Source organism: Aegilops tauschii, chromosome 3, assembly GCF_002575655.3.
Source record: "Aegilops tauschii subsp. strangulata cultivar AL8/78 chromosome 3, Aet v6.0, whole genome shotgun sequence".
NCBI lineage: Eukaryota > Viridiplantae > Streptophyta > Magnoliopsida > Poales > Poaceae > Aegilops > Aegilops tauschii.
The window spans coordinates 1,615,955-1,641,549 of NC_053037.3; the positions used below are offsets into that span (position 1 = coordinate 1,615,955).

General features: G+C 44.1%; 1 protein-coding gene and 1 pseudogene across 1 annotated transcript; one reads left to right on the forward strand and one right to left on the reverse strand.

Moving 5' to 3' along the window:
* Window positions 1-699: 699 nt before the first annotated feature.
* On the reverse strand, window positions 700-8,311 carry LOC109772754 (uncharacterized). Its single transcript, XM_020331453.4, has 19 exons — window positions 8,010-8,311; window positions 6,075-6,112; window positions 5,955-5,977; window positions 5,425-5,531; window positions 5,278-5,329; window positions 5,126-5,210; window positions 4,844-4,934; window positions 4,537-4,575; window positions 4,386-4,453; window positions 4,223-4,285; window positions 3,473-3,528; window positions 3,291-3,364; window positions 2,701-2,793; window positions 2,511-2,612; window positions 1,867-1,947; window positions 1,673-1,764; window positions 1,541-1,556; window positions 1,344-1,454; window positions 700-1,231 (listed from the first exon to the last, which is right to left on the reverse strand). Exons 1-19 carry the CDS (start codon window positions 8,178-8,180, stop codon window positions 1,127-1,129), a joined length of 1,467 nt encoding a protein of 488 aa, XP_020187042.1. The 5' UTR covers window positions 8,181-8,311; the 3' UTR covers window positions 700-1,126.
* A 7,447-nt stretch (window positions 8,312-15,758) lies between these two features.
* On the forward strand, window positions 15,759-17,009 carry LOC141042201 (uncharacterized; annotated as a pseudogene).
* Window positions 17,010-25,595: the final 8,586 nt, after the last annotated feature.

Sequence of the window (25,595 nt, forward strand, 5' to 3'; positions counted from 1 at the left end):
GCCTCCCGAAGAAGTCGACCCGAAGCCGAACCAGGGGATGGGGAGGGTTGGGGAGCGGGGGTGGGGAGCCGCAGCGAGTTGAGCGCGCCCGACCATCACGAAGGACGGACGGGGAGCACCGTGACCGGCAAGGGTGGCCCCAGATCCCATCCGAGGTAGATTGCAGCAGAGGAACCGCAACCGTGGGATGCGACCCAATCAGCCAACGCGCCGGTGGAGGCCGCCCTTGCCACCGGTGGAGGCCGCCAGGGTCCGGATCTGGGGGAGGGGGCGGAGTGGAGGGCAGGGGCGAGGGGAAGAGAAGCAGCCCCGCCTCCACCATCCTAGGGCCCGGCCCGGCTTCGCCGGCCGGCCCTCCGGCGACGACGACACGGGGTGGGAGGGAGGGAGGTGGGGCAGGCCGCCGACGAGCAAGGTTCCCCCCCGAGTCGCCCGGCTCGGGCGACGAGAGGGTCGAGGAAGGGTCAATCGAACTTAAGATACTTCTCACCTCCGTAAACAAATATAAGAGAATTTAGATTACTAAAGTAGTGATCTAAACGCTCTTATATTTCTTTACATAGGGAGTATAAATTATCCTCGAATCTCGAAAGGAGAATTGGAACGGTGAGATGGAACTTTGTACAGACTGATACGGGGTGTTGGATGGCAGAGGATCAAATTTCTTTCAAATTCAAACAGAAGATGAAAAAAATAAGCTTCTCAGCTCAAAGGGATTCTATGTGTGATATATTCACCATTCCGTAACTGGTAGCAGTGTCATCATCATCATCATCATGCATGTAGAGTAGGTGGTAAGGTAAGCACACGGATACGGGGGAGGGAGTGCATGGCCAAATCACAAGGCACCATGCATGCACCCGGCAGCCAAGCCACCATGTGTGTCAGTCAGCACCTACATATAAAATTTCCCCCGTTTGCGGCCATCAAAACTGTACAATTCACTTCACCAGTGAGTGTGTCGTCCTTCCCTTCCCTACGCAGACCGACCGACTGACTTTCCTAGCTAAAAACAACTGACTCTAGTAGTAGTAAGTATATATGTATATGTCCACCCTCCATGTCTGTTTGTTTCGTTTCCTACTCTGCCTGCCTGCCTGCCTGTGGTATGCAGCTAGAGCTAGAGCTAGTTGAACCTGCGCTTCTTCTTGGTGGGCGTGTCGTGCACCTGCGTCTTCTCCCCGTACATCCGAAGCTGCAGGTTCTCAAACGCCTCCGACACCGCCTCCACCTGCCACCCACCACCAACGTTTTTTTTCATGTTATTATTATTCAATCGCAATGGAAACAGCATGTCTGTGTGCGCTAGTAGCAACTGCCTGCATGTTTTCTTCTTCACTTACCAGCTCCGGCTTCTTGGCGTACACCCTCACGATCCTGTCCTGGTTGCACACGGGCAGCAGGTGGCTGACGCGCTCGTCCGTGATCGGGAACTTCTCTTCGCATCCGAAATCCTGGCGTCACAACACTTTTACTTAGACCATTGCCAAGGCATAATAACCACCACACATATCCTACATGTGAAGAAGATTGTAGTTACCTTGAAGAACTTGATGCTGCGGAATGGCCGCCATTATGTGTTCATAAGAGAAAAAGGCAACTGGTCAGAACTTGGAAGATCACGCATAATGTGCACGTAAATGAATAACAGGGTGGGACAAGCATCAAAAACCTTTCGAGCGGGTTGTCCTTCCCACGCGTCAAGTCAATCTTCACATTGCTGACCGCCACGTCTTCCTCCTTCAGCAGCACCTTTGAAGTTATCTGAAGACAGGGAAGATTAGAGACAAAGAACTTGTATGGTTAGTTTCAGAGAGGTCAGGTACTAGCAACCAACTCGAATGAGTTAAGAGGGGAGACATGAACCTGTGAGCAAACTATGTCTTGCGCAGTTATATTCTTGAAATGGTCCAGTTTATCCTTTGGAACAGAATATTGATTGCAGAACTGCAACACGAAAGAAAATTTAACTGAATCAACATATGTGAGGGCACAACGTAAAATGGGATGCTGCTCACGATGTAAGTATGGTACAGAACAATATTAAACTCTACTTGGAGTCTGAAAAGTCGAGTAATCTAGTGTGATATGGGCAAATTATTCCACCACTAAAATGTTTCTACAAAATTAGTAATAACATGTGTGGACACAGTCTCTATAACTATCCAGCACTACACTCGTCTAAACACCTACTTAGGTTGAAAAGGCACCAACTCGCATATAAAGCCAAACCAGTCACCGTATCTGCCAACTCAACCCAAGACGCACAAATACCACTATACGCAAAGCCTTGACTAAATTGACACGCAGAAATGGTAATAGTTGCTTGCAACACTCAATAGGATTCCATGTTGCATGTCATATCAAGTTACACACTGAACAGCATTCAAATAATATTGCACGTGCATAACTGTAAGATCCACAGATTCAGCACAAGCAGCTGTGAGAAGCATGCAACAGAAGAGCAGACAAAATAATAGAACGATATTACAACTGAAAAGAACTGCTACCTTGTAGAGCTCTCTCCGGCGAATACGCTGAATGATTTCCTTTGCTTTCTTCAGTTCATCGTTGGGAGCAGTTTCGATGCTTTTGACGATTGTGTCATCTAACTAGAAATCCCAGAGTTGTGCAAGTAAGAGGGATAGACCAACAAAAGAAACATTAATGTAACAAAAATAACATTATCTGACACCAAACCTTCCAAAAGTCCTCTGGATCATCTGCATGCAAAGATATTCCCAAGTATTCATTTGCTTCAACAAGCGCATCCACAAGCATCAGTTCAACAGCCTGGCGACTGAAGACTGTTAGAAACAGTTCCATTTATAGAGAAAGAAATCAATGTACAGTAACTGGCAACGTGTTTGTTTTTGCAGGCATAATAGCTAACATTATAACTGGTGATGCAACTTAAAGGACATACAAAAACAAGAAGGCAATATATTACAGGAGTGCAGATTTTTTTATGCATAAACATTTAGCAGTATAAATTGGTGAAGCAACTTAAGGACATCCAAAAATGAGATCACGGCAGCATAACCATTTTTATTTAAACACGAGAACTTCGAGAGCTTCATCTAAAGTTCGAAATACCCTACTATGATGATCATCTACAATACCCTACTATGAGAACAGTTAACACTGTTGACGAGAAGTCTCAGTATAATGTAACACAGTCGTATGGACTTACTTATGGGTTTTCTCTTGATGTAACCATGACATGTTGTAATGTAAATAAGGCAATACTGTGCTGGAGTTGGAAAACCCTGAGTATAAAGAACATGTACCTTTACTTTGGCATGGGTATAGACAGTCCGATGCAGATCAGCACGTGTTGTGAACAATTTATGGATGCTCAGATCTGTAATTCCAAGTGGAGTATACCGAGTCACGTATTAGATACTTACAGAAAAAAAAACAATGGCAATGGGTCAAACTGAAATAGATGACTGTTATATAGTAGACCTACAGTCTTTGGCAGGGTAGCATATTTCATCACCCATCACTCGCATACCTTCTAAAAGCCTGCATGAAAAATGGCAATGAAGCACATGGTATGATAATTATCATGGTAATGAATGTTAAAAAGACCTCAAGTGAATTTCCCCAAAGAAGACAAGACAGCAATTAGCTTGAGTTTGTTGGCAAGTCGCAAATTTAACGCCTTCACAGCGCAACTATTTCAAACGTTCAGCCACAATGATTAATGCATGTCTCACATAAAAGCTTGAAAAGATAATGTCTGGTTGATCTTAGAAGGCCCTGTATGAACCAGCTAATTATATGAAAACACACTTTTACGTACTGAAAAACAATACCAAGACAGCACTATCTTATCAAAGGGAAAGTTAAACATCGTGAGAGAACAGGATCTAAGTTTTCCGCGTTACTTTTCCGTATTTTATTATCTAGATCAACATCTAGCCAAAGATATGCTGATGGACAAGTTCTCTCTAAATGCTCATGATCACAAAATCACATTGGCATTCTTGTCAGGACATAAACGTTGCCAACAGTGTATCTGACATTCTTTCATCATCATAATCATATCCTCAATTATGTTAACATTCCTAAACTTCCATTGCGGATGTACGTAATTATCTGGCATTGTCAGTTTGCCCAACAGTGCAGATCTTGGAATGCCTGTGTTCATATTCTCAACTAGGTCATAGGGGCAATTGGGCAAAAGAAAGTTGGCACGTTTGATGGCAAAATATACCTCCAGTGCTGGAAATTGCTCCCAATACCACATGCTCTGCAATCACGGTCAATGTAGTCGAACCTGCATCATTACTCTAGGTTATGCCAAAACCAGATGATGGTAGAGACAATGGTAGACTTATAGACGGAATTTGGAAGCACGATACAAAGAAGGTCCTTACTTGTCAACATCTATACCGTTGCGCCCATTAGCAACAATGTCGTAAAGGAAACGCTTCTCCTTCACACCCTGTGAAGAACCAATCTACATTTAATCAATCTATTTCATTCGAAATGGGTGATTAAAATAGTAGGAGAGAACAATATACATACTTCTGCTGTGGAGACGTCAGAGCTTGCAACTATCATTTCCTGCAGAAATTTTTGAAGGAGCAGGGTAAGAATTTAATAACTTTTTAGAACAGCACACTGTGCTGTACTATTACAAGCTATGCACCCTACAAATGAACTTCATGCCCGACTGCTCCAGGTTTTTCATTTCATATTTTTATAACAGTACTACCTAGAGATGGCAGGTTGCACAATGAACTGAATTATGTATGACCCATAAGATCGCTTCAAAATAGGAATGATAACTAAGTTGGTGCCACCACAAGTTCTTATATGAAATGCAGTTTACCTTGATAACTTTCAGATAATCAGGTTCAATATCTATTGAGTGTTTATCGACAATGCTGTCCAGAAGCAGTGCAGACATATGTTCATGGGACCTGAATAAGAAAATGAGATTTTATTTATTAAAATGTTAGACCAAAATCTCCAGATAACTTTAACAGATTAACAGGCATATGGAAACACAGATAAGTGGATGAATAATCATTAACCATGCAATGTTAATATGCTCACACATGTGGCACCTTGACAACTAAAACAAAATGTTGTAGTTGGAAAAGAGAATCACCATGTTGATCCTGGATTAACACGAGGAAGAAACTCATGCTCAAACAGATGACTGAAGGGGCCATGTCCAATGTCATGTAAGAGACCTGAACAGAATTATCACAAAGATCATTAACAAGCAAAACTTGTTGAGCCACGGTTGAGAACACCAACCTGCAAGTTTCACAGTTTGCACATCAATGCGGTCAATGCCAAGCTCGTTTCCCTGTTGAGTGAAAAAAAATGCATAAGCTTCTGCATTATAAGTAAACTGACACTTGCCAGTATATATCAGTCAAGACAGTGCTCCATGGTACAAACCTGGTACTTCTGAAGATTGTTCATAGCCTCCCCAGCAAGTCTATAAACACCCAATGAATGTTCAAAACGTGTGTGGACAGCCCCAGGAAACACCAGATATGTAAGGCCTGAAAAGCATACAGAGCATGTTACACAAACATCAATGAACTGTAAATTTCATCAGAGTTGGATTACCCATAAAAGAAGCTCACAGCACACTTCATTTTAGATTTTTTTCTAAGATCATCTAAATCGTACTCCCTCCGTCCGGAATTACTTGTCGCAGAAATGGATGCATCTAGAACTAAAATATGTCTAGATACATCCATTTCCGCGACAAGTAAATCGAGACGGAGGGAGTATACAGTAAACACTGTTGCACAAAGAAGTCAGCGGTCGCCTGACAAAATTTAAGTAGCAGTGCACTTTCACTGTTCACTAGCACACAAAAAAACAAAGGATATGGGACTCCATTTAGATTTCTGACACTCCCAGCAAGATAGAATGCAAAGTTCCCAATATGGTTTCTCTAGCAAGGGAAGAAAACTCACCAAGCTGTTTCAGATCCCGCAACCTGGATGAAATGATGCAATGAAATGAACACATAATTAGGCCATCTAGAAAGTTAAATAGGCAAATGAGCAGCAATAATTTGGGAAAACTCAAGTCACCTCTGAAATTCCTCTGTATCCACAAATTCACGGGCCAACTGCACATCAGAGGAAGTAATTGTCATTATTTAAGAAAAGTGAATAGCTTAAGGAACAGAAATTATCAGAGAAAGTGACTCTTATTACAGATGATGAATAGTTGGGAGTAGAAGTTATCTAAAGCTCTATTTCTCAGTAGACATAGAGAAAATTAGTAATAAAAGTTGAACTATTTTTCCATATATATGAAATAGACAATTAGTGTGATCATTATATAGTGACTGATGACTGACCACGCATCCAAGTTACATAAAGCAACTATTTATTCATGAAAAGAAACAGCAGGTGCAGGTTGTACTTGCAACGCATGCAGAGCACTGAAGCTTAAAATGGAAAACCACTTGGCCAACAGCAAGAGGACAAGGGAAGTTATGCATGATCATTAAATACTGTAGGACACAGAGAACTCCCAACAGAATCCTCAGTGGTTGAACACATTTAAGTTTAAATAAAAGGAATGTACATATGTGCAGTATGAGATTCTGTTAACTGGTTGCAAGACTGAAGATGGACCAATGCTAGTGCCATCAGAACTGAGTTATTCAAATTCAGGATACTGAAATGCTAAAACAGTCTGCAGATTACTACTGCCCATGGTGGAGAGTAAAAGGGACCCAGCATAACTTAAATACATATATGCAGTATGAAATCATGTTAATTAGTTGTAGCACTGAAAATAGACGAGTGCTAGTGCCATCGGATACCAGTGCTCACAACTGAGTTATTGAAATTCAGAATGCTGAAATGTTAAAACAGTGTGCAGATTACTGCTATCCATGGTGGAAAGTAAAAGGGGCCCAGTATATATAACCTTAAATACAAACTAGTTGAGATCAATAGATCAAACACATTAGCACGGACGTTACGAATTGCCATAAGCAGAGCAGCAGCTACACCAGACAGTGGTAACTGTAGTGTGGTACAATAAAGCACAAAGAGTAGCCAAGCCAAAAATAGCCATGAAGTGAGTTGCTGAAACTGTCCTTTTGGTGCATCACTAAACTAGTACTAGCATCAGTATATGCTCCGTGTTCCATTACTAGGGGCACGCACGTTACAGCCCAAGCACTGATAATATATAAACAAGCCAATGAAAACGTACGTTTATTAATTATGAATCCCATAATAATAACCATTATAATACCCATCGCTCTCAAGGTTGACCTCACTAAGGTCAGGCAACAACAATATTCTCATTCTCCGGTGGAGGAAACAGAAACAGGTCATACATTAGCACAAGCAAGCGTGGAAAAGGTCCACCGAATTTTAAATCTGTCGGGCACATGGCGCAGCCAAGCAATTCAATTTGAAAACGGAACGGCACATGGGGAGTACTCCTTCATACTAGCTAGTAATAAGCAGTTGATACGCCACAGCAACAGAAACAAACTTGCTAAAATCTGAAGAGGAAAAACTGCGCAGGCGCAGATACTGCTAGCAATGCACTGGGAGCAGATAGATAATGTGGTGGACGGGGACTTGCGCTGTCGTTGCTGTTTGGTCCCGTCGTCGAGCACAAGGAAACGAACTAAAATCGCGGCGCCCGACGATGAAACGCAGCAGGATCGAGCAAACGGACATAAGGAAACGCATACTAGTGCTCGAAAAAAAAAAACTGGGACCGCGCGCGAGCAGAGCAGAGATTGGGGGGTGGGGAAGCAATGCGGCGCGGGCGCGGAGGAGCGAGCGCTGCGATGAAGGCCCAAAACGAATCGAATCGCCGACCAACCCGAGACCGACGGATTGCTCGCCGAAACCACCGGGCGGAACCCCACACCCGACCAACCAATCAATCCCGCGATAAGGCAACCAAGCCGCCGCAACAAAACAAGAGCAAGCAGGACGCGAAGGGGAGGGAGGAGAGGATAAGGGGAAGCAATCGAATCGGTGGCTCACGGGGTCGAGGGAGATGTTGCCGTGGAGGTTGTCGAAGACCTGCTTGGTGGAGCAGCGGTCGTAGTCGCCGTACTGGTACCTCGCCGCCGGGGGCAGCGGCAGCACGGCCACCGCGACCGGCTGCTCCCCCTCCGCAACCGCCGCCGCCGCCGGGGCGCAGTACTCGCCCATCCTCCGCGGTTCGCGGAACCCCCGCCGCTTGGCCTGGGGAAGGTTCGAGGCGTGCGTGTCGTGCGTTTGGTTTGGTTTGGTTGTGGGGTTGGAGGGGATGGGGGTCGGGAGAGGCACAAAAGCAAGCAAACTGCAAAGAGGATTGATTAATTCGTAAATGGAAGGTTCGCACTAGGATTTAGACTAGACTAAGCACCGAGTGCCTGGCCCCGCGTGTCGGTCGACGGCCCGGTGTGACGAGCCGTGACGTGACGCCGTCGCGGGGTTCCTAATGGGAACGCACCGGCATAGCCAAGCCAAGGGAGTTCATACATACATAGCCTAGGCGTAACGCCAAGAATAATATTCCATTCTTCATAATGCTGCCTACTACTACTTGTAAGTTTATGAATATTGGGCAATTTACTAACTGACGACCGTTTGGGATAGCAAACAAACGCAATTTTCCACACAGTTTTAGTTGGACGCGAGATCAAATGGTGGCGGTTTCTGGAGAAAATGTCATGCATCACGGCGAACGTTCGCCAGCTATTAGGGTCCATGAATGTATGGTTCCTAGCCGTCAGTCCTTCCTTCACCTCCTCGCCGCGACAAAACTAATGGTCGGGCTAACCCTATGCATCGGTGAATGAAGGCGGCATTGAGGAGGTCTCTGCTCCAACAGGCCTCCGCTCCGGCACCTGCCGACGATGAGATGTGATCTACATGTGGCAACTTACGCATGCGCCAACACCAGCCTTATGCGTCCCACTTAGCCGGTCCTCCACTCGGACGTGCGATTGGCCTCGTGGTCATGCGTTGCTGGGCACCCGACATGAGGGTGTCTTAGACCTTCAAATTCGATGGCATCTACGGGTATGCTTGTCGGTTGAATCTGCAGCCACAGGCTAGGACAACGAAGTAAGAGGACTGTGCGGGCTGCTGGAGCGTCTCACAGTGTATTTTGACGGCGCATCTTCCTTCATCGTCAGTCTTTGTCGTGTGTGCAACGACGAACTTCTCAATTAGGAGTCTTGGTGGTGACTGACTCTTGTCATAACCCAAGTGCACAGAAGGACGCCTCGCCTCAATCGATGCTATACATTGTCGGTCCAGTAGCGTCTTCTTTTATTCGCTTCGACGCTAGGGTTTTTACTTTCTGTTTTTACATTTTCGTTTTAAGATTTCTCATGTATAAATGTTCTCATTTTTGTGTCAGTTTTCTACTGGTTTTTGCGAGGGTGGTTTTTCCACATTTTAAATGTATATCTACATTGGAATTTACTTTACGTAGTTTTTTTTAAAAATGTTCACCACGCATTAAAAAGATATTCATGGAATGTGAAAGTTTGTTTGTGCGGTTTAACTTTTGTCATACAATTAAAAAAAATATCATGACACTTCAAAAAAACTCACAATTTCTAAAAAAAATGTTAATGAAAATGTAGAAAATGACACCGCTTTCGCATTCCTGCCTCTCCTCTTATTATGAGCAAATATTCACAATCTGGATTCGACCTGAAGGGATTACAAGAAGCTCTCAAACCCAATTTTCCTATTTGCTTGTCTCGTAGAACCTTCATAATTGGCAAAATGAAGTGGACATTTTTTCAACATGGATGGAGTATTTTTTTGAAAATGTCATGAATATTTTTAAAAACTGTGTGATACTTTTGAAGTGTTATGAGCATTTTTAAAATGTCACAAACTTTATTTAAATTGTGCGAAACATTTTTACAAAATCATGCGATTTTTTACATTGCATAAACATTTTTTTATGTCATGAACATACTTTCAAAATGCGTGTACGTTTTATAATACGATCAGTTTTTTTAATCAAATGAAGATTATTTAAAAATTACATGAACAATTATGTACATTATGTGGCCTATTTTAATGCACAGTGAGTCTTTTTTTTGAAAACTTAGTAAAGTAATTATAAAAATATGTATATTTATAACATTCTGAAAATTTATTAAATATCAAAATGAAAAAAAGGACAAAGCAAACCAATCGCTTCCAACTATGGCGGGCCATTTAGGCTGGCCCTAAGTCGAGCGGTTCTACCAGCTCACAACAGGCGAGACATAGGCGCTCCCAAGCCAACTGTTTGTTAGCATTTATTTCTTGGAGGGTCTATTTATCACTTGTAGCGAGATAGAAGGACGCCACACCTCAACGGCCGCTATACAGGGTTGGTCCAGTAGTGCCTTCTTATTTGCTTCTACGCTAGGTTCATTATTTTCTTTCTGTTTTTACATTTTGATTTTTTTTGGATTTCTCATGTACTAAAATTGTTCTGATTTTTGGGTCAGTTTTCTCTCATTTCCACGAGAGTGGGTTTTTCACATTTTAAATGTATATCTACATAGGTATTTACTTCACATAGTTTTGAAAAATGTTGACCGCGCATTAAAAAGATATTAATGGAATCTGAAAGTTTGTTCATGCAGTTTAATAAAATGTTCATACAATTAAAAAGAATTCTCATGGAACTTCAAAAATACTCAAATATTTCAAAATATGTTCATAACATTTCTTAAAAAAATGATCATAAATGTAAAATAGGACACTTCTAGAAAACCAACCATAGCACACGCAGTTCATTCAAACATTTTGAAATATGTTCATGACATTTCTAAAAAAACTTGAAAATTTAAAAAACGACAATGTTTTCGCATTCTTCGCTCTCCTATTATTATGAGAGGATAATTGAGAGCATCATCTACATCAAGACCCTCACAACCTGGATTTTTTTGACCCAACACCGTAGAACAAAATGTTCTACGGTAAATATATTTAAATAAATATAGTACAGTATAATACAGGCCCCCAAAGGGAAGAACTAAGGTATGCAGCTAACCAACGCCTGCTCGAGGAATGAAACTCATGATTACATATTATGATCTATCCACTGAGCAAATCGAATTGCAAAATTTTGCTTGATCTTATGTCTAAGGAGCTTTAAGTCTTTCTTGAGGTGGAATCTCCAAGACTGAACTGAATGTGGAAGTGCTCTAAAAACTTTATTATTCCTCTGTATCCATATGTTCCAACAACCCAAAATGATGATCTCAACAGCAAACTGTTGTGGCAGGAGCTGAGTGGCCAGTGTGGTGTCTTCATAAACTGATGTGCCTCTACTCCTGTTTGGTATCAAAGAATTCCAGCAATCTTGTGCAAAACTGCAGTCCCATAATAAGTGCATAGTTGTCTCCTCTGCCTGTTGATACAGTTTGGGCAATATATATCATCTAGTGGCATTCCTTTTCTGAGGAGAAGTGCCCTGGTGTTAATTCTACAATGAGCTACCAGCCAAAAGAAAATTTTGTGCTTTAGCCTGCTTGAGCTGTTCCAAATAATGCTAAAAAAGGGGTGCTCCTCATGCTTTTCCAGAAGCATATTATAAATGGGGATAGCTGAAGGTCTACCTGCAGCTCCAATGATGCTCCATTTATCATCAATGTGGGGATGTAAGGTTGGTGCCAGGGTGATTGGACCTGAAGGGATTCCAAGGAATAGCTTCACAAGCGGCCTCACTAGAATTGAGATGCCTCCTTCAGATTCAAGAGCCTTTATGAACCAACCATAGCATATGACCCTTATTTACCTCCAGATATCATGGACAAGAAGCTCTCAAACCCAATTTTTCTGACAAAACTTATTTGCTTGTCACTTAGAAGCTTCATAATTGGCGGAAGGAGGTGAACAATTTTTCAACACGCATGGAGCATTTTTCAAAAATGTTATGAATACTTCAAAAAATATGTGATGTTTTGAAGTGTTATGAGCATTTTTGAAATGTCAAAAACTTTATTTGGCTGTTGTGAAACATTTTTTTTGAAATTATGCGAGCATTTTTTTATGATATATAAACATTTTTAAAAACAATCACAAACATACTTTTGAGACGCATGTACATTTTTAGAATATGATGAATGCTTTTTTGCATAAAATTAAATTTATTTAGAAATTACTTGAACAATTACTTACATTATGTGAAAATTTTGTATTACACAGTCAGCTTTTTTTTCTTCCAAAACTTAGTAAAGTAATTTAAAGACATTTATATTTATAATATTTTGAAAAAAAAACTATAAAAATGGACGAAATAAACAAACGAAGCCAACCAACCGCTTCCAACTTGGTTGGGCCATTTAGAGCGTCCCTAATTCGAGCTGTTCTACCACCCCGCAGCAGTCGAGACATATGCACTCCTAAGCCCGACTATCTGTTAGCATTTGTTTATTGGATGGGTCTATGTCTCACTTGTAACGAGATAGAAAGATGTCTCACCACAACGGTCGCTATACAGCGTTGGTCCAATCGTGTCTTCTTTTATTTGCTTCTATGCTTGGTTCGTTTTTTATTTCTATTTTTACATTTTGGGTTTTCAATTTCTCATGTATTAGAATGTTCTAATTTTTGCGCCAGTTTTCTCTCAGCTTCTGCGAGGGTAGTTTTTTTTCTTCACATTTTAAATGTATATCTACACGGGAATTTACTTTGCATTGTTTTTAAAAAATGGCCAGCATAGCATGCATTAAGAAGATGTGCTTGGAATGTGAAAGTTTGTTCATGCGGTTGAAAGACTCTGCGTACAATTAAAAAGAATTCTCATGACACTTGATGCATTATAGTCTTGAAGTCTTTGACTTGATGCAAGTCTTTACTTACCATGATCCGCCGGTGTCATCTGTCCACCAGTCTTGATCAACTCTCTGTCATTGATAAATTTCTGTCTTAACCCAGCTTGAAACAATATACTGATCCCCCAAACATGAGAGGTTCATTTTTCCATCTAGCATATAGAAAAATAAATTAGATGTACGATATATTGAATTGTGAAAAAAAGGAAAATATAACTGCAAAACCGGTCTTTTGAGACATTTGGCTCCTCCTACTTCAAGTACAAACATCCCGTACAGCTCCTTGATAAATCAACAATTGTAGGATGAAATAAGGTATTGGATAATATACATTTTTCCTGAATTAGGAAAGCATAACACACTTTATTTGACCAAGAAAAATCACGGCCACCGACCATAGATAGAAGAGCAGGATGATGGCAGGGGCCATGTAGAGGAGTAAAGGATATTTTCATCGGCATATTTTATGGATGGTGAATTTCCTTTTTTTAACTGCTCTTTTATCCTGCGGAGTGATGGCTCTGCATAGCTCTCATAGAATCAAGAAAGAGCTCTCAGTGTCAATACTCATAAGGTGCCGACGGAGTCCTATAAGCAAGCCTTTTTTTAATTGTTTCCTGATTATTTTGGGGCCATGGATGGATGATTTCTTTATTCTCTTTCAATAGTGTTGGACGTGACATATGCCTTTTTTTTATGGGACGGGTCAAGGATTTCTTTCCTTTTATCGTATGAGTTTTAATGGATGGCGGCTTTCCATTTTTTTTTGAAAGACAGAATATCTATTGTAGATGAGTCCGTGGAGATTTAAATGACAGAATATCTATTGGACGGAGATTTTTTTTATCTTTTTCCTGTTTGTTTTGGGGCAACGGATGGATTATTTCTTTGTTCTGTTTCACAAATAATGTTGGACTTGTGAGATGCCTTTTTTTTATGGGACCGGGCAAGGATTTGTTTTCCTTTTTTCATTGGATTGGAGTTTTCATGGATGAAGGATTTCCTTTATTTTCTTTCTTTTTTAGTTTGAAGGCTTTCCATTTTTTTGAACAGTTCCTTTTTATTTTGAGGAAACGGATGGTTGCTTTCTGTGTGTTCTGTTTCACTAATGTTGGACATGTCAGATGTCTTTTTTTTATACCCTAAAAAAAGATGCCCTTTCCGTCCGTGTGTAGTGAACCAAACTTTCCTACCCGTACCGTAATGCTCCATTTCTATTGCCTAGCATCGGCGGTGACTGGTGACTGGTGGGATGCTCGTCGACGGCAGTCCTGGCAGCCGTTGCCGCTCGTTGCCTTGCCTGCGTCAGCAGCTGGATAGACGTATGCGGCCCATGGCTTGCGCACGGTTGCGACGCCAAGTGCAACCTCCTGTTGCGGATCCTAGGGCGGAGCGTGCACATGGTCGCTGCTCCTCCCTGTGGTCGGGCTGGTGGAGGCACCATGCTTCGCGCTCGGCTTATGGGCCACAAGTTGAGACCACCCTTACTGCTCTTTCTATGCATTGTCGTGCAGTTTTTTTTTTCTTTTTTCTTCAAGTGCACAAGCAAACTGGTGAGAGATTACAAGTAATTACGAGCTACAACCTTGATGCAAGTTTTTCGGGGTTCACTTAGGGGATGCAGCGCGCCCTCCCATCTAGCCAATGAAGCGCGTGAAAGGAAAAACTAATCTGTACAAATCATGACCGACCTTCAGTTTGTCCAAAACTGAGCAATGCTCACATGATGGAATGAAATGAGATTTTAACATCATGACTGCAATTTATAATTTAGACGGCCACAGTAGATGGTCATGTCAAGGAATATTAAACTTGTCTCATGTCAAGAAATATTTAGACCACCACATCATAACTGTGTCCGGCAGTTTTAGAGGATAAAGTATTAAACTTGTTAATCCATTATGCAGCCAAGAAAAATGTTGGCCCAGACCGGCCTCGACGACACAACCGAGTACTTTCCGGTCGCTACACGTACGAGGCTGCAGACGTGGATTGATTGATACTTGGCTTGGAGACGCACGTAGGAAGCTAGCTAGACGAGTTCTTGATCGATTGCTTCCGGCGAAACACACAAACACGCAGCGGCGACTTGATGGCTAAACAGGAGCTGTCGTCCTGTTGTTTATTGCTATGATCTCAAAGACTATACGTGCGCGTGTATCTCGCTTGACCGAAAGTACGGGCCCGCGAATCGCGTCGTATACGTACACCGAAAAATACTCGGTGTACGGGGCTGTGCCAACAATTGGTATCAGAGCTTTGGTGTATTGGTTGCTGAAATTTGAGATGGGCTCTAGGCCCATATAGCAATTTCGGAAAAATCTCTAAGGACCCATGTGGGTTTATGGGCATTAGGTGGAGTGGGAAGTTTAGTCCCACCCCGGAAGTGGAAGAAGAGTTGGACCTCCTTATAAGAGTTTCTCTTCTACCTGCTATTGGAGCTTGAGAAGAGATGAGGCCCTCGCGCACTCCTCCTCCCCCGCCCGCCTCGTCACGACACGCCGCGCCGCGCCGCGCCGCGCCGCGGGTTGTAGGATTGAGCCGAGCCGAGCTCACACCTACGCGCTTATTTTTGCCAGTCACTAACGGAGAGTTCTCTGACAGCTGGGCCACGATCTGAGACGTCGGATCGTAGGCTGTCACGGACTCGGACGTGGGTCGAGCCCACGTCTCTCCTCGCGGCTGCGCCTATATAAGTGTGCGGTGCCCCCTAACCCTAGCCGCCATGAACAGATCACATCTGCTCCACGCGCACGCCCACCGTCGTTCCTTTGCTGCTGCTGCCGGCGGTGACTCCATCCCGTCCGCCGCGTACACGGTCGACGGGAGAGCAGGTCTCCGAAACCACGTCTCTCTGGTTGCTATACGGGAAAGAGGCGAATAGGTTTTTCGGAAGCGAATACGCGACTGCTCGCTGTTCGTCTACGTCCGCTTCGTCCTCGTCATCACCATGTCCACCGACACCGACCGTGCTGCCGCCGAGAAAGCTGAAGCCGACAAGAAGGCCGCCGAGGATGCCGCTGCTGCTGTCTCCGCCGCTGAGGCTTCTGCCTGGCCTACTGGAGGGTATAACACGTTTATCCCTCTCCTGATTATTTCCATATTAGCAGTACTAGCACTATGTGTAGATCTGTCTACTGTATGCATAGTACGTGCATGTTTAGTTGAATATCAGTACGTTGTTAATTCTGTCAATGCCATGCTAGTCGTCTATTTGTGGATTAAATTAGTCAAAAAATTGCCTATTTACTCAGCATTTCAAAAACCTATTATGTGTAGGAATTTTTCGGCAAGTGGCTTTGCCGCTGCACTGAAACCGGATAAGTTTACCGGTACGTACTTTAAGCGTTGACAGACTAAGACCACTTTATGGCTCACGGCTATGAACGTGTTCTGGGTCACCGGTGTCCCCACGGGAACGATTGCTCCTGAACAGGAGAAGGCGTTCAGGGAGGCCACCGTTGTGTTTCTCGGAGCAGTTCTTAGCGTGATCGGAGATAAACTGGTCGACGCATATTTACATGTGCATGTCGCCAAGGACTTGTGGGAGGCGCTCGAATCTAAGTTCGGGGCCGCCGATGCCGGGAGCGAGATGTATATTATAGAGCAGTTCCACGATTACAAGATGGTTGAAAACCGTCCTATATTGGAGCAGGCTCATGAGATAATATGCATTGTTAAGGAGCTTGAGCTTCTTAAGTGTGAGTTACCGGGCAAGTTTGTCGCGGGCTGCATAATCGCTAAGCTCCCTAATTCCTGGAGGAACTTTGCCACCACTCTGAAACATCAGAGGCATGAATTCTCTGTGGAGGATGTCATTGGCCATCTGAGTGTTGAGCAGAATTCAAGGGCAAAGGACTCGCACGGAAAAGGGGCCGAAGGGACTTCTGTCGCCAACATGGTGAACCAGAAGAACTTCAACTCCCACAAGCCCAAGGGAAAGAACGGTGTCCAACACAATACCGACTTTAAGAAAAAGGGTAAGAAGACCTTCAAGCAGAACAAGAAGGATGAGGGCTGCTTTACTTGTGGTTCGGTTGAACATTGGGCCAACAAGTGCCCAAACAAGTACAAGAAGCCAGGACAGGACTCCAAGTCTGTCAACATGATTGTGGGCAACAATGAGAATGGTGCATCTGGGTACGGTAATTTATTTACTGTTTTTTCAGTGTTTCAGCCCACTGATTGGTGGGTGGACTGATACGTCTCCAACGTATCTATAATTTTTGATTGTTCCATGCTATTATATTATCCATCTTGGATGTTTTATGGGCTTTACTATGTACTTTTATATTACTTTTGGGACTAACCTATTGACCCAGAGCCCAGTGCCAGTTTCTGTTTTTTCCCTTGTTTCAGTGTTTCACAGAAAAGGAATATCAAACGGAGTCCAAACGGAATGAAACCTGTGGGAACGTGATTTTTGGAACGGAAGCAATCCAGGGGACTTGGAGTGCACGTCAGGGAATAAACGAGGAAGGCACGAGGCAGAGGGCGCGCCCACCCCCTGGGCATGCCCTCCACCCTCGTGGGCCCCTCGTGGCTCCCCTGACGTACTTCTTTCACCTATATATCTCCATATACCCTAAAACCTTCGGGGAACAGAATAGATCGGGAGTTCCGCCGCCGCAAGCCTCTGTAGCCACCAAAAACCAATCGGGACCCTGTTCCGGCACCCTGCCGGAGGGGGGAACCCTCACCGGTGGCCGTCTTCATCATCCCGGCGCTCTCCATGACGAGGAGGGAGTAGTTCACCCTAGGGGCTGAGGGTATGTACCAGTAGCTATGTGTTTGATCTCTCTCTCTCGTGTTCTTGAGATGATACGATCTTGATGTATCACGAGCTTTGCTATTATAGTTGGATCTTATGATGTTTCTCCCCCTCTACTCTCTTGTAATGGATTGAGTTTTCCCTTTGAAGTTATCTTATCGGATTGAGTCTTTAATGATTTGAGAACACTTGATGTATGTCTTGCATGGGATAACCGTGGTGACAATGGGTTATGTTGGGGAACGTAGCGGAAATTCAAAATTTTCTACGCATCACCAAGATCAATCTATGGAGTAATCTAGCAACGAGGGAAGGGGAGTGCATCTACATACCCTTGTAGATCGCGATGCGGAAGCGTTGCAAAAATGCGGATGAAGGAGTCGTACTCGTAGCGATTCAGATCGCGGTTGATTCCGACCTAAGTGCCGAACCACGACGCCTCCGCGTTCAACACACGTGCAGTCCGGTGACGTCTCCCACGCCTTGATCCAGCAAGGAGAGAGGGAGAGGTTGGGGAAGACTCCGTCCAGCAGCAGCACGATGGCGTGGTGGTGGTGGAGGAGCGCGGTACTCCAGCAGGGCTTCGCCAAGCACTGCGAGAGACGAGGAGGGAGGGAGGTAGGGCTGCGCCAAGAGGGAGAGCAAATCATGTGTTGGGCAGCCCCCATACCTCAAGTATATATAGGGGAAGAGGAGGGGCTGCACCCCCACCTAGGGTTCCCTCCCCAGGGGTGGCGGCAGCCCCTAGATCCTATCTGGGTGGTGGCCAAGGGGGAGAGAGGGGGGCGCACCTAGGGTGGGCCTTAGGGCCCATCTGCTCCTAGGGTTTGCCCCCTCTCCTCTTGAGGGCGCCTTGGGCCTTGGTGGGAGGCGCCCCAGCCCACCTAGGGGCTGGTCCCTTCCCACTATTGGCCCATGTAGGCCTCTGGGGCTGGTGGCCCCACCTGGTGGACCCCCGGGACCCTCCCGGTGGTCCCGGTACGTTACCGATAGCACCGGAAACTTTTCCGGTGACCAAAACAGGACTTCCCATATATAAATCTTTACCTCCGGACCATTCCGGAACTCCTCGTGACGTCCGGGATCTCATCCGGGACTCCGAACAACATTCAGTAACCACGTATATCTATTCCCTATAACCCTAGCGTCATCGAACCTTAAGTGTGTAGACCCTACGGGTTCGGGAACCATGCAGACATGACCGAGACGTTCTCCGACCAATAACCAACATCAGGATCTGGATACCCATGTTGGCTCCCACATGTTCCACGATGATCTCATCGGATGAACCACGATGTCGGGGATTCAATCAATCCCGTATACAATTCCCTTTGTCTATCGGTATGTTACTTGCCCGAGATTCGATCGTCGGTATCCCGATACCTTGTTCAATCTCGTTACCAGCAAGTCTCTTTACTCGTTCCGTAACACATCATCCCGTGATCAACTCCTTGGTCACATTGTGCACATTATGATGATGTCCTATCGAGTGGGCCCAGAGATACCTCTCCGTTTACACGGAGTGACAAATCCCAGTCTCGATTCGTGCCAACCCAACAGACACTTTCGGAGATACCTGTAGTGCACCTTTATAGCCAACCAATTACGTTGTGACGTTTGGTACACCCAAAGCATTCCTACGGTATCCGGGAGTTGCACAATCTCATGGTCTAAGGAAATGATACTTGACATTAGAAAAGCTCTTAGCAAACGAACTACACGATCTTGTGCTAGGCTTAGGATTGGGTCTTGTCCATCACATCATTCTCCTAATGATGTGATCCCGTTATCAACGACATCCAATGTCCATGGTCAGGAAACCGTAACCATCTATTGATCAACGAGCTAGTCAACTAGAGGCTTACTAGGGACATGGTGTTGTCTATGTATCCACACATGTATCTGAGTTTCCTATCAATACAATTTTAGCATGGATAATAAACGATGATCATGAACAAGGAAATATAATAATAACCAATTTATTATTGCCTCTAGGGCATATTTCTAACAGTCTCCCACTTGCACTAGAGTCAATAATCTAGTTCACATCGCCATGTGATTAATACCCAAGAGTTCACATCACCATGTGAATGTAATGAATCCAACACCCATGGGGTTTGTTCATATCTTGCTTGTGAGAGAGGTTATTAGTCAACGGGTCTGAACCTTTCAGATCCGTGTGTGCTTTACGAAATATCTATGTCATCTTGTGGATGCAGCTACCACGCGCTACTTGGAGCAATTTCAAATAACTGCTCTACTATACGAATCCGGTTTACTACTCAGAGTCATCCGGATTAGTGTCAAAGTTTGCATCGACGTAACCCTTTACGACGAACTCCTTTTCACCTCCATAATCGAGAAAATTCCTTAGTCCACTAGATACTAAGGATAAGTTCGACCGCTGTCATGTGATCCATTCCCGGATCACTATTGTACCCCTTGACCAACTCATGGCAAGGCACACTTCATGTGCGGTACACAGCATAGCATACTGTAGAGCCTACATCTAAAGCATAGGGGACGACCTTCGTCCTTTCTTTCTCTTCTGCTGTGGCCAGGTCTTGAGTCTTACTCAATACTCACACCTTGTAACACAGCCAAGAACTCCTTCTTTGCTGATCTATTTTGAACTCCTTCAAAAACTTGTCACGGTATGTATTCATTTGAAAGTACCATTAAGCGTTTTTGATCTATCCTGATAGATCTTGATGCTCAATGTTCAAGTAGCTTAATCCAGGTTTTCCATTGAAAAACACCTTTCAAATAACCCTATATGCTTTCCAGAAATTCTACATCATTTCTGATCAACAATATGTTAACAACATATACTCATCAAAAATTCTATAGTGCTCCCACTCACTTCTTTGGAAATACAAGTTTCTCATAAACTTTGTATAAACCAAAAATCTTTGATCATCTCATCAAAGCATACATTCCAACTCCGAGATGCTTACTCCAGTCCTTAGAAGGAATGCTGGAGCTTTGCACACTTGTTAGCATCTTTCAGGATTGACAAAAACCTTCTGGTTGTATCACATACAACCTTTCCTCAAGAAAATCGTCGAGGAAACAATGTTTTGACATCCTATCTGCAAGACTGCTAATACAATTCCAGCAGACTCTTAGCATCGCTACGAGTGAGAAAGTCTCATCGTAGTCAACTCCTTGAACTTGTCGGAAAACATCTTAACGACAAGCCGAGCTTTCTTAATGGTGACACTTACCATCATTGTCTGTCTTCCTTTTAAAATCCATCTGCACCCAACAGCCTTACGACCATCAAGTATTTCTTCCAAAGTCTACACTTTGCTTTTATACATGGATCCTCTCTCGGATTTCATGGCCTCGAGCCATTCGTCGGAATCCGGGCCCACCATCGCTTCTCCATAGCTCGTAGGTTCATTGTTGTCTAGCAACATGACTTCCAAGACAGGATTACGTACCACTCTGAAGTAGTACGCATCCTTATCAACCTACGAGGTTTGGTAGTGACTTGATCCGAAGTTTCATGATCATATCATAAGCTTCCACTTCAATTGGTGTAGGTGCCACAGGAACAACTTCCCGTGCCCTGCTACACACTAGTTGAAGTTATGGTTCAATAACCTCATCAAGTCTCCACCATCCTCCCACTCAATTCTTTCGAGAGAACTTTTCCTCGAGAAAGGACTCGTTTCTAGAAGCAATTACTTTTGCTTCCAGATCTGAAATAGGAGGTATACCCAACTGTTTTGGGTATTCTATGAAGATGCATTTATCCGCTTTGGGTTCGAGCTTATTAGCCTGAAACTTTTTCACATAAGCATCGCAGCCCCAAACTTTTAAGAAACGACAACTTAGGTTTCTCTAAACGGTGTCGTCTCAACGGAATTGCGTGGTGACCTATTTAAAGTGAATGCGGTTGTCTCTAATGCCTAACCCATAAAGGATAGTGGTAATTCGATAAGAGACATCATGGTATGCACCATATCCAATAGGGTGCAGTTATGATGTTCGGACACACCATCACACTATGGTGCTCCAAGCGGTATTAGTCGTGAAACAATTTCCACAATTTCTTAATTGTGTGCCAAACTCGTAACTCAGATATCTCTATGATCATATCATAGACATTTTATCCTCTTGTCACGACGATCTTCAACTTCACTCTGAAATTACTTGAACCTTTCAATAATTCAGACTTGTGTTTCATCAAGTAAATACACTCAACATCTACTCAAATAATCTATGAAGTAAGAACATATCGATATCCACTGCGTGCCTCAGCACTCATTGGACTGCACACATCAAATGTATTGCTTCCAACAAGTTGCTCTCTTGTTCCATCTTACTGAAAACGAGGCCTTTCAGTCATCTTGCCCATGTGGTATGATTTGCATGTCTCAAGTGATTCAAAATCAAGTGAGTCCAAACGATCCATCTGCATGGAGTTTCTTCATGCATATATACCAATAGACATGGTTCGCATGTCTCAATCTTTTCAAAAACGAGTGAGTCCAAAGATCCATCTACATGGAGCTTCTTCATGCGTTCTATACCAATATGACTCAAATGGCAGTGCCACAAGTATGTGGTACTATCATCACTATTTTATATCTTTTGGCACGAACATGTGTATCACTGCGATCGAGATTCATTTTAGGTGCAAGACCATTGAAGGTATTATTCAAATAAACAGAGTAACCATTATTCTCCTTAAATGAATAACCGTATTGCGATAAACATAATTCAATCATGTTTATGCTCAACGCAAACACCAAATAATTATTATTTAGGTTTAACACCAATCTCGATGGTAGAGGGAGCATGCGATGCTTGATCACATCAACCTTGGAAACACTTCCAACACATATCGTCATCTCACCTTTAGCTAGTCTCCGTTTATTCCGCGGCTTTTATTTCGAGTTACTAACACTTAGCAACCGAACCGGTATCTAATACCCTGGTGCTGCTAGGAGTACTAGTAAAGTACACATTCATATAATGTATATCCAATATACTTCTGTCAACCTTGCCTGCCTTCTCATCTACCAAGTATCTAGGGTAGTTCTGCTTCAGTGACCGTTGCCCTCATTACAGAAGCACTTAGTCTCGGGTTTGGGTTCAACCTTGGGATTCTTCACTAGAGCAGCAAATGATTTGCTGTTTCATGAAGTATCCCTTTTGCCCTTGCCCTTCTAGAAACTAGTGGTTTTACTAACCATCAACAATTGATGCTCCTTCTTGATTTCTACTTTCGCGGTGTCAAACATCGCGAGTTGCTCAAGGATCATCATGTATATCCCTGATATGTTATAGTTCATCACGAAGCTCTAATAGCTTGGTGGCAGTGACTATGGAGAACCATCACTTTCTCATCTGGAAGATTAACTCCCACTCGATTCAAGTGATTGTAGTACTCAGACAATCTGAGCACATGCTCAACGATTGAGCTTTTCTCCCTTAGTTTGCAGGCTTAAGAAACTTGTCAGAGGTCTCATACCTCTTGACGTGGGCATTAGTCTGAAATCCCAATTTCAGTCTTCGGAACATCTCACATGTTCTGCGACGTTTCAAAACGTCTTTGGTGCCACAATTCTAAACCGTTAGCATTACGCACTGAACTATCACGTAGTCATCAAAACGTGTATGCCAGATGTTTCGCAACATCTACAGACGACGCTGAGGTTCAGCACACCGAGCAGTGCATTAAGGACATAAGCCTTCTGTGCAGCAATGAGGACAATCCTCAGTTTACGGACCCAGTCCGCACAATTGCTACTATCAACTTTCAACTAAATTTTCTCTAGGAACATATCTTAAACAGTAGAACTATAGCGTAGGCTATGACATAATTTGCAAAGACCTTTTGACTATGTTCATGATAATTAAGTTCATCTGATTATTTAATGAACTCCCACTCAGATAGACATCCCTCTAGTCATCTAAGTGATACATGATCCGAGTCAAACTAGGCCGTGTACGATCATCACGTGAGACGGACTAGTCATCATCGGTGAACATCTCCATGTTGATCGCATCTACTATACGACTCATGTTCGACCTTTCGATCTCTCGTGTTCCGAGGCCATGTCTGTACATGCTAGGCTCGTCAAGTCAACCTAAGTGTTTCGCATGTGTTCCGAGGCCATGTCTGTACATGCTAGGCTCGTCAACACCCGTTGTATGCGAACGTTAGAATCTATCACACCCGATCATCACGTGGTGCTTCGAAACAACGAACCTTCGCAACGGTGCACAGTTAGGGGGAACACGTCTCTTGAAATTTTAGTGAGGGATCATCTTATTTATGCTACCGTCGTTCTAAGCAAATAATATGTAAACATGACAAACATCACATGCAAATCATAAGGTGACATGATATGGCCAATATCATCTTGCGCCTTTTGATCTCCATCTTCGAGGCGCGGCATGATCACCTTCGTCACCGGCATGACACCATGATCTCCATCATCGTGTCTTCATGAAGTTGTCTCGCCAACTATTACTTCTACTACTATGGCTAACGGTTAGCAATAAAGTAAAGTAATTACATGGCGTTTTCATTGACACGCAGGTCATACAATAAATTAAGACAACTCCTATGGCTCCTGCCGGTTGTCATACTCATCGACATACAAGTCGTGATTCCTATTACAAGAACATGATCAATCTCATACATTACATATATCATTCATCACATTCTTTTGGCCATATCACATCACATAGCATACCCTGCAAAAACAAGTTAGACGTCCTCTAATTGTTGTTGCATGTTTTACGTGGCTGCTATGGGTTTCTAGCAAGAACGTTTCTTACCTACGCAAAAGCCACAACGTGATATGCCAATTTCTATTTACCCTTCATAAGGACCCTTTTCATCGAATCCGATCCGACTAAAGTGGGAGAGACAGACACCCGCTAGCCACCTTGTGCAACTAGTGCATGTCAGTCGGTGGAACCTGTCTCACGTAGTGTACGTGTAAGGTCGGTCCGGGCCGCTTCATCCCACGATGCCGCCGAATCAAGATAATACTAGTAACGGCAAGTAAATTGACAAAATCGACGCCCACAACTACTTTGTGTTCTACTCGTGCAGAAACTACGCATAGACCTAGCTCATGATGCCACTGTTGGGGAACGTAGCGGAAATTCAAAATTTTCTACGCATCACCAAGATCAATCTATGGAGTAATCTAGCAACGAGGGAAGGGGAGTGCATCTACATACCCTTTTAGATCGCGATGCGGAAGCGTTGCAAAAACGCGGATGAAGGAGTCGTACTCGTAGCGATTCAGATCGCGGTTGATTCCGATCTAAGTGCCGAACCACGGCGCCTCCGCGTTCAACACACGTGCAACCCGGTGACGTCTCCCACGCCTTGATCCAGCAAGGAGAGAGGGAGAGGTTGGGGAAGACTCCGTCCAGCAGCAGCACGATGGCGTGGTGGTGGTGGAGGAGCGCGGTACTCCAGCAGGGCTTCGCCAAGCACTGCGAGAGACGAGGAGGGAGGGAGGTAGGGCTGCGCCAAGAGGGAGAGCAAATCATGTGTTGGGCAGCCCCCATACCTCAAGTATATATAGGGGAAGAGGAGGGGCTGCGCCCCCACCTAGGGTTCCCTCCCCAGGGGTGGCGGCAGCCCCCAGATCCCATCTGGGTGGCGGCCAAGGGGGAGAGAGAGGGGGGGGGGCGCACCTAGGGTGGGCCTTAGGGCCCATCTGCTCCTAGGGTTTGCCCCCTCTCCTCTTGAGGGTGCCTTGGGCCTTGGTGGGAGGCGCCCCAGCCCACCTAGGGGCTGGTCCCTTCCCACTATTGGCCCATGTAGGCCTCTGGGGCTGGTGGCCCCACCTGGTGGACCCCCGGGACCCTCCCGGTGGTCCCGGTACGTTACCGATAGCACCCGAAACTTTTCCGGTGACCAAAACAGGACTTCCCATATATAAATCTTTACCTCCGGACCATTCCGGAACTCCTCGTGACGTCCGGGATCTCATCCGGGACTCCGAACAACATTCGGTAACCACGTATATCTAT